Consider the following 14,830-nt stretch of genomic DNA (forward strand, 5'->3'; position numbering starts at 1 on the left):
ACGCAAGCATCCTGCAGCACCCTGCCGGGATGTGACACTAACCCATCAGCAGGAGACGGCAGTAAGTCACCTCACATTTCAAGTGAGCTACTCCAAAGTACAGTCACAAGAAGCCAGCACTTGTACTTCACCTCTGATACATTAGAGAGCAACTGGTCCTGACAGCATGACCAGTATTTGATCCTCAGCTCCCTGAAGTCGGTATGAACCCTTTCAAGTCGCTGCAGTTCAGTGGATCCCTTTAACTTACTGATTCTCGTCTGCCAGAGGTGGGAGCAAAGACATGCCTGTGTTTCTGCAGTGGCTGCTGTCTCCTGGACTCCGGTCTGTGTGTTGGCTCTGCCCTGTAAATAGGGGAGAGCCACAGCCTTCTATCATGACAAGATGCACTCTCCCCTTGAGGCAGGAAAGAACAAGGATTGCCAGAGACAGCAGAGCCAAAATCGGCTCTGTCAGCGTTTCCAGGTCCTGCTGACACCAGGCTGCCAGTAACGAGGTTTGGGAAGTATTTTTAGCCAAATGGGAAAGGAGGTGCCCTTGGCTCTTTGTTTTCATCCCCAGGCCAGCACAAACAGGGCTGTGGGGCTCCTGCTGCACCATCCAGCCTAAAGCAGGGTCGCAAGTGACCTGTTATGAAGACACGAGGGTTGAAGGGGCATCCAACTCCCCTGTTGATGGGAAGTATCTCTGAGGCACTGCTTGATTCCCCTCTCCCAGCTGCCTATGGATGTAGAGCCCCTGGCAGCCACTTGCCTGGGTGGGAGGAAAGCTGGGACTTAGGGTGCCTGAAGAGCACCCCATCTCTCTGGGTGAGCAACCCCAGCTTATGGCTGCTCAGAGAGGGACACCCTCCCTCTGGTGTCGATGCTGTGAAGCAGGGAGTCGTGCTGAAGTTCAGCATGGCAGAGGAGCTGCATGCATTCTCGGGGCGGCGGGGGGGAAACACAAAAACCCACCATGGCACAGGCAGTAAATGCCTTTCTAAAGGGCTGGTGCTTTTTATTTTATTGCATCCTTGTTTGTTGCCTAACAAAACCTGGAACCACTCTTTTTCAGAAAGAATTTCATTTCCAGTTGGCTTTTTGGCTTTAGCTGTACATTTCCTGAGCGTAGTGCAATTTTTCTCAGCTAAGCCGTTGTGTGAGGTAATACAGTGATAGACTGTGTATGTGAGGCTGTTTGTATGGGAGCCTTTTGTTTTTCTCTCTGCAGTGGGAGCCTGTGCTCTGGTTGTGTGCATTCCAGGCTTTATCAGCACTGGGAAGATGTTGCTTGGGATTTAAGGTTCTCAGAGATATTCTTGTTTGGCATTCGCCAAATCTGGAGACACGTGTTGGACATGGGCATTTTATAGACTCCAACAGCACAGCAAGAGCTACAACCTGCTTCAATACAAAAGAGAGACGAGGAAAAAACAAACACAACAAAAAGCTTTTCACACAGTGTTTGAAAAGCTCCCTATTAACAAAACACATGGCATAAAATGTGCTCCTTGTTGCATTCAGGGGGAGAAGTGAAACAAACTGCTTGAGAAATGCATTCACAAGAAAGATGAGCACCAAGAAAGCTGTCTAAATTAAACAGTCACTTGTAACATCCAAACCAACAGGCAGTGCCAGCAGAAAGAGAGGAAAATGGATTACAAGGTCCGCATCCCAATCAGAGCTGGGGACTGCAGCTCCAGATATGGAGCACCAGCCAGCTTTAGGAGGAATGAGCATATGCTCTATCTCTGAGTACCTGGAGGACCCAAGGATTAATTGCTACCTCTTCCCAGGTGAAAAGCACCGTTTGACTTCAGTGGGATGTGTGAATATGAAGCTGGACTACTAGAGGTGGAGAGGCTTGTGATGGTCAGCACAGACTTTGGTTGGTAAAGATTGTGTTGCACAAAATGATGTAAGCTGAGCGCAGTGGATAGCATCTCGTTCTAGCTGCTCTAGCACAGGGTTAGCCATAAGCTCTTGGAAGGGGAGGTCTGTCGCTGTGTAGAGCAGTGTGGAGCGGGTTGATCCGCAGCTCTGAGCGGGTTATGGCTGTGGCTTTGTGGAGACAGATGGACATTCCTGTGCCCCCTCAGTCCCCAGCTCCAATGCCAGCCTAGTGCTCCAGAGCCTCCACAGCACTCTGCGCAGATGGAGAGCTACAGACCCACCTGGACTGGCCACCTCCAAAATTGCAGTCTGTAGAAGAAAACTTTCGTGGCAAAAGCAGGCAATGCTCAGAGCTCTGTCTTCCCCTGGCGCAGTGCTGGGAAGGTGGTGGCTCTCTCTAGCAGTGGTGACAAAGGGATCAGATTTCTGGTTTGGTTTGTGTCCTGCCCTAGGGTATGGGCAGTCAGTCCTCAGCAGACAATTCGGAAGTGACAGAAGACAACCTCAGCAGCGAAACAATTAGAAGCATAAGAAAAGGTTACCAGTGGCATGACACAGAGCGCTCCCCTACCAGCCTCCTGCCCTCTGGCCATGCAGGCAGCCAGTGTCAGATGTTTCCAGGCTCAGTGATGTCTCCCATCACTAACTGGGTTTTTCTGTGTAGCTATTTTTTGCGGACATCTCTGTTTATGCAGCAATGACATGAGTGTGAACAAAACAGGCATGTGCTTACGTGAGAAACGGGGAAGGCATATGGAGAGTGAAGTACCGTCTTGAACTCTAACGGTACGAAAAAGCAGAATGGAAGACAGGATGTGTTTGAGGTCAGGTGATGTGGCATAACAGTGGAAACCGTTATGCAAATGCATCAATTATGCTATTGGAAAGATATAAGGTGCTGTCATCCTGGTTTCTGTTCCTCCTTCCAGCAGTACATTGGTCTGATGTGTACAAGTCAGAGCGGCCAGACCTCTCCTTTCCCTTTGCAGTGAGCGAGCACAGAGTGGATGAGAGGCTGCAGTACATGCCAAGACAGTGCCACTGTCCCTTCTGGAGCTGGCTACATGCCTGTAGAGGCTCTGTTTCCAGCTGGGAGTTAGGGCAGAAAATGCAGGTTGGCTAGGAAGTCCCTGGCAGTTGGTTCAGAGATGCCTAGGCTTGTACTTGGCTTCGTATGGCAGATCCCCATCACCTCTAGATGCAAGGAGCGGGGAGGAAGCCAGCCACATAGGTGCAGAACATGCTAGATCATGCATGTGTGCGGTTGCAATATAGATAGTGATTTTTGAACATTTTTTCATTAACTACAGGCAAGTGCTGTTGTATTTTTTTCTCTCATCCCCCTGTCTGTCTGAAAGGGAGAGAACTAAGGAATGTAATTTGGTACTGTATAACACTTTAAATGGCGTAGAAATGCCTTTGTGCCTCCATCAGAGCGAGCGAGCTGCCGGGTTGTGTGGATAGGTGCCCTTCAGGAGGCACTCTCGTCTGCAGCTGGTTCCCCCACCCCAGGGCACGGGTCAGAAAGGCGTGGAGGCCATTGATTCCTCTGTGCAGAGTGGTCGTCTTTGCATGCAGAAGGTGAGCTGGTGTTCCTCGGCTGTGAGCCATGTGGCTGTCGGACCCACAGACCACAGCTGGACTCTGCCAGGCGAGACGCAAGCACCAGGGAAAGCCGCCCTGCAGTGTGCGGAGCGCCTACACCATCCTGAACGTGCTTCTAGCCTAGAGCCGCTCCTGCTCTGCTCCTCTTGTGTGACGTGGCCTCTCAGTACTGTCCTGTCTCGTCAGCTTTCCAGCTTGCTTTGTCCCTACATTTATCTTCCTTCTGTTGTTGGACATGTGACTGAAGGCTTTAATTTATTCACAGCCCTCCTTTTGGTAATTTATCTTTTGTACTCTTTGCTGTCTTGTATTATTTAATTCTGTAAAGCACTCTGGGATGCAGTGTGTATGAAAGATGCTGTACACAATAACATTATGCTATATTGTTTGTGATTTGTAGGCCTTCTGGATTTTTAATTCTGATTGCAGTGTGGTGTTTGTTATTTGTGTTACGGCTGTGCTCAAGGGCCTCAGCTGGATTGGGCTTCCCTTCCAGTCCCTTCCTCAAGCAACACACATCTAATTGTGCCCTGATTTAGCGTTAGCTTGCTTTATTCCGTGTGTGAGGTGTGTAATGGTTGGAAATGCAGGATGTGCCACTGGGACTGATTGCGTGGGCTGTGGTGTCATGGCTAAGGCACAGGACTAAACCCAGGTGTCTGACTCTTGTTGTGAGCTGTGGGGTTGCCCTTTGGGAAGAGGTGGGAGTCGTGCTCTCCAGAGGGGACAACAGGGAGTGGGTGGGCTGTTGGTGGGGTGCCCAGGGAGGGTGCTGTTTGGGGCAGCACTGGAACAGCTGAAGGAGAAGAATGAGAGCTGCATGTGAAGGGTCTCTGCTGAGCAGCTGGAGCCAGCTGGAGGTTGAGGAGCTCTTCAGCCTGCTCCTGTGAAACTGGGAAGCCCAAACTAGGGCAAATCTCACGGCTGCTGGGGTTGATGTGCTGTGTTGATGGTGAGGATGCTGGCCATTGCCCACCTCTCTGCTGCCAGGGTTCTTGCTTCCGTTGCACAGGTTCAGTCTGGATTCAGAGGAGACCTTGCCATTTGTAACTGCTGTAGCTGCAGTTCAGGTTATCTGCGGGTCTGGCTCAGAGCCTGCCTGTGTGCTGCTGTGGTGTCCTCCAGGTCTCTCACTTGGGCGGGTGCTGTGACAGGATCAGGAGAGAGGGTGGTAGGTGAAGTGGGCTCCTCGAGAAGGGGTGCCTTCCTTCAGTTTGGGTTGGTGTTTTTCCTGAACATTTAGCTCAGAAGCTTCCCAGAGTCATGAGTGTAGTTATAGCGCATGATATCTATATTGCTCTGTCTATCCTGAGCATAAGGTTCCCATCAGAGCAGGTTTCTCCCCTTGTCCACGGTCTGTGCTTAGTTCCACTTTATGCACCGAAAGCCACACTTTAATTTTACTTGAGGGCTCTGGGCTTGCAGCCTGGTAGAAACATGGACTTCGTGTACCATGCTGCAGCAAAGGAAAAGTGAGAGTCGTGATATAGGGCCTGTTGCATTACATCCCTATACTCCTGGGGCGGATGGCGAGGTTGGGCTTGGCACATCCGACTGTTCACAGTTTCCCCTTTTGCCTGGTCTCAGGTATGCCATCGACCGCAGCACAGATGCAGAGAGGATCTTTGACATCGATGCCAACACAGGTGCCATTGTGACAGGAAAGGTCCTGGACCGGGAGACGGCAGGGTGGCACAACATCACCGTCCTGGCGATGGAAGCAGGTGAGATGGAGGAGTGCTGTGTGGAGCAGTCTGTGCTGGACCGGAGTGGGGCAGAGGGGGAAATATGGGGTGCGTTCACTGCAGAGGTGACCAAGGTGCAAGTGTTGATTAAGACTGAAGCAGAAGAAAAAAAAAAAAATGCAGCAGCACTGAGTCTGACATCTCCCTAGACAACCTAAAAATACTCTTCCTGACTTGAGCATTAATAAGGGAGCATGGTCGAATAGTATATTTGATGAACGCTAATCAAATTTGTGTTATCTATGCGCCAGCTCTGCCAGTCATCCCTGTGCAGCTCGCTCCCTGCATTCACGCCTGCTGAGCGGTTCTGGGGGCTCCCAGGGGGTCTGTGTTCACATCACCTGCAGCCCCCCATTCAGCCACGTGCTGTGGGTGGATGCCCCATCAACTGGAGCCCTGTGGCACAGATGGCTGCCAGCGCTCGCTTCTGCTGGGGGCTCATGGTGGCTGGGATTTGCAGGCTGTACCTGCACACTGGGTTTGTGTCTCTGGATGCCTTTCCTCCTTGGTCTCCCTGCCCTTGGTGTAGCTGCAGGCTTGGCAAGGCACAGCAAGGAGTGGATGGGAGGTCCTGGCACTGCAGCAGTGGGAAGGGGCTGTGGGTGCAGAGTGTCCCTGAGCCCCTGTCCTGGGGACAGAGAGCAGCGGCGCTGCCAGGGTTGATACCACCAGGCTGCTTCGGCTCTGGCCGCAGTGCTTGGCCTCACCCTGCAGCCCACCAGGAAAAGTCTCGGGCAGAGGGTGAGGTGAAGCTCTTTTGTCCTCTTCTGAAATTAGCTCCTTTCTGACCCTCCCATGAGAGCCCTGGTGATGGTCTCTTCCTTCCCTTACAGCTGTGCTGTCCTTTAGCCTGTATTTACAGTAACTGCCAAATCTGCTCACACCCAGTTGGGAGAGCTGGGAGGGAACAGCTTAGTGGCTCTGCAGGTTTTGTTATTTTATCTTCCCCCCACGTGATGGGGGTGGCGGAGTCTGGCATGGACGCTTCCAGCAGAAGTTCTGTTTGTCTTTTCATCTCCAGTTAAGAAAGAAAAGAACAAGCCTGGGTCCTGCTGCTCAAAGAAGCTCTGAATAAACTCCTCTTGAATGAAAAGAAAATAATAGCAGCAAAGAGCAGGCTTTGCTTCCCTGCAGGTGCTCCGCTGTGGGTAGGAAGCTGCCCTGGGCATCCTGCTGCCCTCCGTCGTGTTTGCACGGTGCCTTGGGTCATGGGCTCTGCAGGTCCTGTGTGTGATGGTGTATCTGGCGCTGTGGGCCCCAGGGAGTGCTCTGTGTTCCGCCATTTTTTTGAGCCTGAAGATGGAGAAGGGGCTTCAATCCCGGGCACTGTGCTGGGAAGCAGAAAGGCATTGCCGTATTCTTCAGAGTTTTCCACATTTTGGATGCACAAGTCACCAGGGCAGCCTGGGACCTGCCATGCTCTGCCACCCCACAGCAGCTGGTACCGGGGAGCTGCTTTGGCTGCAAAGCACCTTCTGACATCTGCAGACGTGTGCCAAGACCCGTCTGTCTTGTGGGCAGGAGCCTTCCCCAGGCTTCGCTCCGAAAGACCCCTCAGGAGTTCTGTGTCTCGTTTCTTTGCTTGTTCTTGAGCAGGAAGATGCCGTTCATATTCAGGGAGCTGGGTCGGAGCCTGACTTGGAGCCCAGAGATCGATTCCTGCTGCAGGACCACCCCGCCGTGGCGGCAGCCATCCGCTCTGGCCAGGCAAGGGTGCAGGACCTGCTGCCCCAGGAGAGGAGGGGGCAGCGGCCCTGGTCAGACCCCCATTGCCCTGGGGGGATGTCTCTGGCTCCGCCGGGGGTTCCAAGCTCATCTCTGCACTGATGCTTTGTGCCTGCTGGCTGGGGTGACCTCTGCGCTGTCTGGCTGCAGTGCTGTCGTGAGCCCTGCCCGGCATCGGGCAGCGATGGGCAGGCGTGCCGGCGCTGCCCGGCCGCACCGGAGGGACGGTAGCCCGCTGCAGAGCCATGGCACATCTGGGGGGCTCCGCAGGGAGGGTCTGCCTGCGGTGGCAGGGAGGAGGGGACCACAGCGTTGCAGCACAACTTGGCATCCAGAGAAAACGTGAGGTGACAAGAATCAGAAGGAAAATATTTACACGCAGGGGCTAGGATTTCAGAACAAGTCAGTAAATGCTGTGGCTCCCCTCCGGCGGGGAAGCCTGTCAGGCTGGATCGCTTCAAAAGCTGGGGAGAGTCTTCAGCGCTCTGACTTCTCCCGTGGTGAGCTCTGACTCATCCATTTTAACTGCCCAGACATTCCTCCCAGTGACATTATCCTTAACGTTTTGTAATCATGAAATATTAATGACTGATATTGAATTTAAAGTACAATTTATGTCTGAATCCTCTGGCGGAAAGGGCAGTTGTAAAGGTACAGCCTTCCAAGTGAGAGAGGGGTTTTGGAGCGGGGCTGTGCAGCAGCTGTCAGGCTGTGTCCGGCGCAGCGGGATCAGCAGCGGCAGCGTGAGTGCGGAGCACGAGGCGGCTGGAACCCTCCGTGCTGGCGTTGGCGTGTGGCAGTTCCCGGCACACAGCAGTTCCCAGCACGCGGGTGTCTGGGGCCGGGGAGAGCTGGCAGGGCTTCACGGTGTTTGCTGTGGGCATGCAGGTTGCAGCTGGCTGCCACAGGGTCTGCTGCACAGCTGGGTTGGATGTTATCAACTCCAGTGGAGGCAAGCGGTAAAATATTCTTCCTCTTTCCTCGGTGAGATGTAAACTTCGCATAAGGAATAGAGTGAGCCCACCAGGCATCTTACTGCTTGGGCTCGTGCCCGGTGCCCCAGCTCGTCAGGGCTGGTGGGAAACCATGCCAGCTCAATTCCCCTGGCGCCGTGCCCACTCGATTCCTGCGGTGCACGGGCACGTGGCCCGGAGCACGCTGCACCAAGGTCTTGCCTCCCTGCAGTCTCCTCGAGCTGCCCTCCCTGCCTGCTGGCAGGACTGTCCTGAGAAGGTTTTAACAAGCTGGCAGCTGATGGAAAGCTCGCCCGCTGACAGCACTTGTTCCCGCAGGCAGCCTGTCTGTGAGGTTTGAGCAGCCCGCTACAAGAGCTGTCCTCCCAGCTTTGAGAGCCCTCTCCAGGACCTGGTGCCGCTGCAGCAGGGACGGTGTCCAGGGGTGCGTGCCCCACCTGCGGATAACCAAAGAGAGCGTGTTCGCATCCGAGGAGCAGTCAGAAAAGCTGCAGAAGGTGCCTGGCTGCATCTGTGAGGCTGGCTGGGCTGCCTGCTGCTGGCGGGAGCAGAGGAGGGGCAGGTCTCCCCCCGCGGAACAGGCGCTCCCCAGCATGAGCTGCCTCGGCCGGCTGGTGGCCAGCAGAATGTTTGGCCTTGCAACGTGGCAGCCAGCAGGAAGCACGGGGGCTGTTCAGCAAATCTGGCCTGGGACCAGGCCAAGCGTTTCCAGAGATAAATCTTCATCTCGCTCGCAAGCTGTTTACCTTCCTTGGGCTAATATTAGTGATTCTCTTCCTGCTTTCCTCTTTGCTCATGTAAAATGATGAGGCCTTGACTGCTGTGTCCACTGCTGGTAATTGAGATGATAAATCTTCCTGCTGGAGACTGGCTTTAATCAGAGCATTGTGTTTGGATGCAATTTAATGACTCTCATGCTGCTGAGTTTGGGCAGGACTCAGGAGAGGTGAGAACCATTTATATGTTACGTGGCTTTAACTGCTGCTTCCGCTTTGCTTCCCCTCAGCTGGGAGCTGCGTTTTCAGCTCCAGCCTCTGATGTAGCCGCCTGTGTCCGACGAGCCATACCCCTGGCATGCCCCTGCTTTGTCCTTGCCATCAGTGCTCTGCTTTGTAGTCAGGCAGCTGCACCAACATCTACAAACCACCCTGTGCTTCACAGCTGTGGCATGAGTGCTGGAAAGCAGAGTAGCCCATCCCGGTCTTCTATTCTGCATTTTGTTCTCCTAATTTGCTGAGATAGGGAGGAATAAATTCCATGCCTGCCTCTTCTGGCTTCCCAACTAATGTAAGAGTTTTGAATTCAGTAGTGTATCAATTTGGTATTGACGCAGAAGAGTGGGTCGTACACTGTGCCCAACAGCATCTGTGAGCTGTGTTTCCCCAGGTGCTGCAGCCACGAACAGCAGCCCACGGTCCTCTGGGCTTTCCTCAGACTGTGCTTCAGACCCCCAGGAAAGCTCCAGAGTGCCTTTCTGCATGTGCTATCGCTACGTGGCTATGTGTGCAGGCAGGAGCGCAAATAGTACATGTGCTTCAGCAATGGTTGGCTTTGGAGCTTCACAGTAGAGGTTTGGGTGTAAAAATGTGAAGTGCTTTATTGTGAGTTTGTGTGAGGGTCTGGAGGGGTAAGGACTGGATCCCGGTGCAGCAGTAACCACCGATCCCCTCCTTTCCTGCCACGGCAAGGTGGCTGAGCCTCTCGGCAATCCCTTCCCACCACTGTGAGCTTCTGCTGCAAAGCTTCCAGTGTTTGAGAGCAGTTGCCCAGAGCTGCTTGAAGTTAGTCCTGCAGGCAGTCGGCCGACTGGAACCCGGGGAGAGGGCAAGTTGTTGGTGTTTTGCATCTGAATGTTTAAGGCAAGAATATTGTCCTGTTCAGATTACTTTCATGATTAATTAAATTAAGAAAAAATACTTTGGGATGTGGCTGGAGGTTCAGCTGGAGCATTTGAGTCTCAGCCTCAGTGTTGCCACACAGCGGGACTGTGGCTTTCTCCTGCTCCAAAGCCGGGGTGCTGCCTGCTGAGTGGCATGTCGGCATGGGGGTCCGGGCAGCGCCTGCTGCTCGTCCCGAGCTGTGCTGTTTGGAGCATTGAGGAAAGTGCAGACGCTGCAGCGTGGAAGCGATGGGCAGGACTGTGTCCCCCACCCCCTGGCAGGCTCCAGCAGCTCTGAAATAATTCAGCCCATCTTGGCAAAGGCAGCTGCCAGTCATCAGCCTGGAGCTCCTGTACTGCACTGCTGTGTTTCCAGCATCTCCCCCTTGTTCTGTGTATTTTCCATGTCTCTTTCCTCAGTCTTTTCAGATTAATAGCATTCCAACTCCTGAAGGAAATGCAGAAAAATGGCATGTTTAATTTTAATTTAGGAAAGCGTTTAGGTAGCAGCCTAGTTTCCTTGCTGCTGTCAATCAGGTTTTCTCAAGGCTGACATCAATTAGTTTAAAAATATTGAATGTAATTTTGCCTGACACAACATATTGCAGCCACTGCAAAATATAATTTATTTTAGAAGAAGAAATAATTAAACTAATTTGCATGTCAGTCAGCTGAGCTGGAATACCGAGGAGAGACGCAGCAATGGAAGATGACTTTTTTTCCTCTCCAGTTGCGCTCAGCCTGGCATGTGCAACCCTCTGCCCTGTCCACTGGCCAGGTGCTGCTTGGCAGAGCCCTTCAAGGGCATGTTTCTGTGCCTTCCTGCAGCCCTGATCCACCCAGTCTGCTGTTCTTCCTAGCAGTGGTACATGCCTGCTGAGCATTTGCTTCTGTGTGCCGGAGCGTGTGTAGTGGTGCGTGCATGCATTTCTCTGCATGTAGAGGAAGCACAGGTCAGAGCTTTTGGCCTTGCAGATGTGAAGTCTGCATTAGTTAGGTGCATCATGCCTTTCGTCATAGATATACTCCAACAATCTTAATCATGCTTCTGACCATCATAAATTCAGTTTATGCCCTACAGTTATAGGAAACATATTTCAGAGATGTTTTGGAGATAACTTTTCTCAAATACATCCAACCATTTTTCGTATTTTCCACCTGTAAATCCAGGTACTGGCTCAAAGGAAGAGGGAGGTTGATAAAGAAAGCATTTGAGGAACCTTCAAATAGATCATGGTACAGCCAAAATAAAAAGAAGCTGATGCGTGCCTCACTGGAAGAGTAGACAACAATGCAATGGTTGCATTTCTAACCTTGATGTTCCTGGAGATGTCAAATTTTAACCCTGTCACTGAGCCAGGAGTAAGCATGAGCCTCAGGCTTCAGCAACTTCAGAAGGGGCGAAAGGAGAGCTTTTTTATGACAGGGTGCATATAGAAAGGACAACTGTGCTTTGAGCTGTGCTCAGGGGAGCGGGATGTTAGTTATGGCTCTGGCAGAAGGGTCGGCATGGGTCTGCGGCACTGTGCCGTGGCGCACGGGTGACCCCACTCGCGTGCACGACATAAAACATTCCTGGCAGCTGCTTGCTGATGCTGTGGAAGAGGACAGATCCATGGTTGTGCCCAGCTCCAAATACACTGATCGCGTCCCTCCTGATGAGGCTGAGAGGTGATCTCGAAGGGAAGCTGCCGTGCTCAGGCTTACCCACGTGTCCTGACCTGGCCCCACAGAGAGTCCGTGGTATGCGCTGTGCCGAGAGGTCCTGGGGAGAGTTCGGCAGCACTGGGCTCGGCTCCTGCTCGCAGCCAGTTTGGGTACTGTGGGGCACTGGGGGAAGAATGGTGCCTCTGGATTGCAGTCAGGAAGGGGAAGAGAAGGGGTCCCAGGCTCTTCTTCCTCCCTTCTCTTTTTGCCTTTCCGCACCTTTCTGTCTGCCTTGAGGGCAACGCCAGCTTGCTTCAGAGCTGAGCAGCAGGGACAGTTATCCATCTTCCTGTGGGCTGAGGAGGGGGTGATGAGATGCTGTTGTTCTTCTTGCAGGAATTGAACCTCTTTCCTCCTGCTCGTTTGTGGCCCTGGTGAGCATCAGGTGCACCCCTCTGCCTCCCCCGGGCTCCCTTCCCACCCCGCTGCCTCCCCCTTCTTCTCTCTCCCCGAAAGCAATTGCAGTTTATTTCACTGCACCAACACGCCTTTTAAAATAACACACAGTTCCAGGCTTTTAGTCACGACTTCTGCCTCCCTCCCCTGAAAACAACCATCTAATCACCAGAGCAGCTGGTCTGGGTGAGAGGGAGTGATAACACGAGAACAGGGTGAAGGCAGCTCTGGGGAGGGGGCTTAGGTTCCTGGCTAATTATGGAGCAGTGCTAAATCTCCTCTCCCCTGGGTCCTCCCCCACCTGATCTGCGGGGGCCAGCATTAATTTTATAGACAAACAGGCAGCAGAGCTCCTGCCCGAGCGTGGAGAGAGGCATCGGGTCTGTCACAGTTGCAACCTCTGGCTAAAACAAAGGAGATGGAGTATGAGGGAGTTCGCATTTCTGGAAGCGCATGAGGTGCTTCAGAAAACATTAGGCCCTCTGGAGTGATTTATAATCTTATTGTGAGGGCTCAATGTACCTTTGCGGTGCGTGCGTGGGGTAGAGCGGCACTGCAGTGAATGGAGCTGTAAATGTAATCCCCATCCCGTGTGTGGAGCGAGCCTGGAGCAGCACCAGCAGGTGCAGCCCTGGCCCAGCCAGCGGCTACCTGCACCCCAACAAGGGGAGCGGGCTGCGAGCCCCCCAGGACCACTGCCTGCGAGAGGCACGGGCTGGCAAGCGTGGGGATGAAAGGGCTGCCCTATATCTTGCTGCGTGACCACCCCCCCCACCCCGTGCCCGCTGGCAGACGGCGCTAGGTTCAAGTTCGAGCTGCTGATGGTAATGCAAAAACTGGTGTCGGTGTGCAAGGCCTGGGTCCCAGGGCAGGAGCCTCACGCCTTGACAGGGAGCGTTCGACCCTGGATCACCTGGGTGCAGCGGAGGTGCACGTGACGGATTTCACCACTGTCCTGTGCTCTTAGCTGAGCCCCGCTGTTTCATGTCCCAGCTCTGCTCGCCCACCTCTCAGCCATTGCTGCTAGCTCCTGGGGTGTACGTAAGGGTCAGGATCCGAGTCGGGGTACGATGTTCTCACATCTGAATTTGCCTGTCCCCTCTCAGTGCTGCCTGGCTGCACCACAGATACTTATCAGTGGTGACTGACCCTTATCGCAGGGACTTGCTCGGAGCTGCTCAGCTTTTCCAGGGGTAGATCAGGCCAACGGCAGCGTTTTGGGAGTCCTTGGTACGCAGCCCAGGGGTTGGGTTTCTTTACTGGAAAACGTGTGTAGCGAGGCTGAGCGATGCTCTGCGGGCACCACTGGCCCACGGAGACGGTCAGTGCGGCGGATGGGTGGAGGTGCGGTGCTGTGCGACCCTCTGCGCTGGCAGCAGCTGCGCGGCTGCGCTGGCCTCTGGATGGATGGAGATGAGGAGGGTTTGCTCCCTGCTAGCAGCAGATGGCCCCTCCTGCTGAAGCTGCTTTTCTTTTTTTGTTTCAGATAATCACTCGCAGGTATCGAGGGCCTCTCTCCGTATCCGTATCCTGGATGTGAATGACAACCCGCCCGAGCTTGCCACCCCCTATGAAGCTGCTGTGTGTGAGGACGCCAAGCCAGGCCAGGTAGCGAGTGTCCCCCAGCCCTTCTCCTGGGTCTCCATCAGCGCCTGCAGTGGTCTTGCGCTGTGAGCAGTGCTCTGGACCAGTGCCAGCCTGCCCATCCTTCCCCTTCTGCCTGAACGTCTTCCCGTGCAGCTGTTGTCATGCTGGGAACCTCTTTGCTGGTGTCCTACAGCTAAGCCCATCTGCAGGGGCAAAGGCTCATCCCTTACTGTGGCAGAAGCCGGTGATGCTCTGTTGGGCCGGACCCTGTGAGTGGGGCCCATGGGAGAGGCTGCGGAGGCAGCACCGATTCTCGCCTCTGCTTTCTCCCCACAGCTGATCCAGACAATAAGTGTTGTGGACCGTGATGAGCCTCAGAGCGGCCATCGTTTCTACTTCACGCTGGCACCTGAAGCCACCAACGACCACCATTTTTCTCTGCTGGATATTAAGGGTAAGCCCTGCTGTACCCTTCCCAGTCCTGCAGCCTCCAGGCTGAGTGGCGCAGCTGGCCATGGGGAGGGAGACGGGGCCGCTGGCTTACGGTCCATCTGTGCCTGATGGAGCTCGGGATGCTTTGGGCACTCTGTAAGGCTCCTTGCCAACCTTAAAATGGTGGGACTGGTCACTTAGCAGTTTAGATTTCCTCAATCCTAGCCCTGCTAGTTTTCTTCTCTGCTGCAGATAGGTCCAAAGCTTCTCTTGTGCCGTCTGGTTAGCCTTCAGCGTTTTCAGGGCGCTCAGTCCCTTTCTTGATGTGAAATCTCCAACCTGCCTGCAGGCAAGGAGATGATGTGGATTTACAGATAAACACGCTTCTGTTTTGAGCATTATGATTTATCCCTCTCCAAGGTAAATCCTGGAGCGTGGGTCATCCTGGGGCCGCCATGCGGGTGGACAGCCCCTGTGCCCTCAACAAACAGGAGCAGCTCAGGAGTCCTGGGAGGCAGCGGGGCTGTGCAGCAGCCAGCCCTCGGCCGCTGCAGGTTGTCTGGGATGCGGCCAGCAGAGCCGGATTCCCCATTAGGTGGTGGCTCAGGAGTGTGGTTCCTCTGCATTTCCTGAGGCTCGTCCTGTCCTTTGGGAAACACAGCTGGGCAGGGCCCATCTGTTCCTCTGGGAAACTCTGGGGTTCTTTGCGCCTGTGGGCTCAGTGGCCCCCAATGACTCGGTCCTTGCCTGCTGCTGTAACCGATGTGGTGCGATGCAGGTTTTGCTGGTTGAGCCCCTGGCTGCCATTTGGCTTTGCGGACTGCAAGGTCAGGCTGCATTTGTGTGGACGACAACAATCCAGAAAGGTAGTTATCAGGCTGTTTCCTATTTTTGACTGGTGTTTTG

General features: G+C 53.9%; 1 protein-coding gene across 7 annotated transcripts in view; it reads left to right on the forward strand.

The window, feature by feature from the left end:
• The window catches only part of CDH22 (cadherin 22), an 88,896-nt gene that overhangs the window by 61,188 nt on the left and 12,878 nt on the right, over positions 1–14,830 (forward strand). For all 7 annotated transcript variants that reach the window (XM_069800700.1, XM_069800709.1, XM_069800676.1 and 4 more), the window contains 3 exons: positions 5,067–5,203; positions 13,392–13,513; positions 13,829–13,946. In XM_069800700.1, coding sequence (XP_069656801.1) covers positions 5,067–5,203; positions 13,392–13,513; positions 13,829–13,946 — 377 coding nt within the window. The remainder of the gene's footprint in view (positions 1–5,066; positions 5,204–13,391; positions 13,514–13,828; positions 13,947–14,830) is intronic.

This window comes from Haliaeetus albicilla, chromosome 2, assembly GCF_947461875.1.
Source record: "Haliaeetus albicilla chromosome 2, bHalAlb1.1, whole genome shotgun sequence".
In the NCBI taxonomy this organism is placed as follows: Eukaryota; Metazoa; Chordata; class Aves; order Accipitriformes; family Accipitridae; genus Haliaeetus; species Haliaeetus albicilla.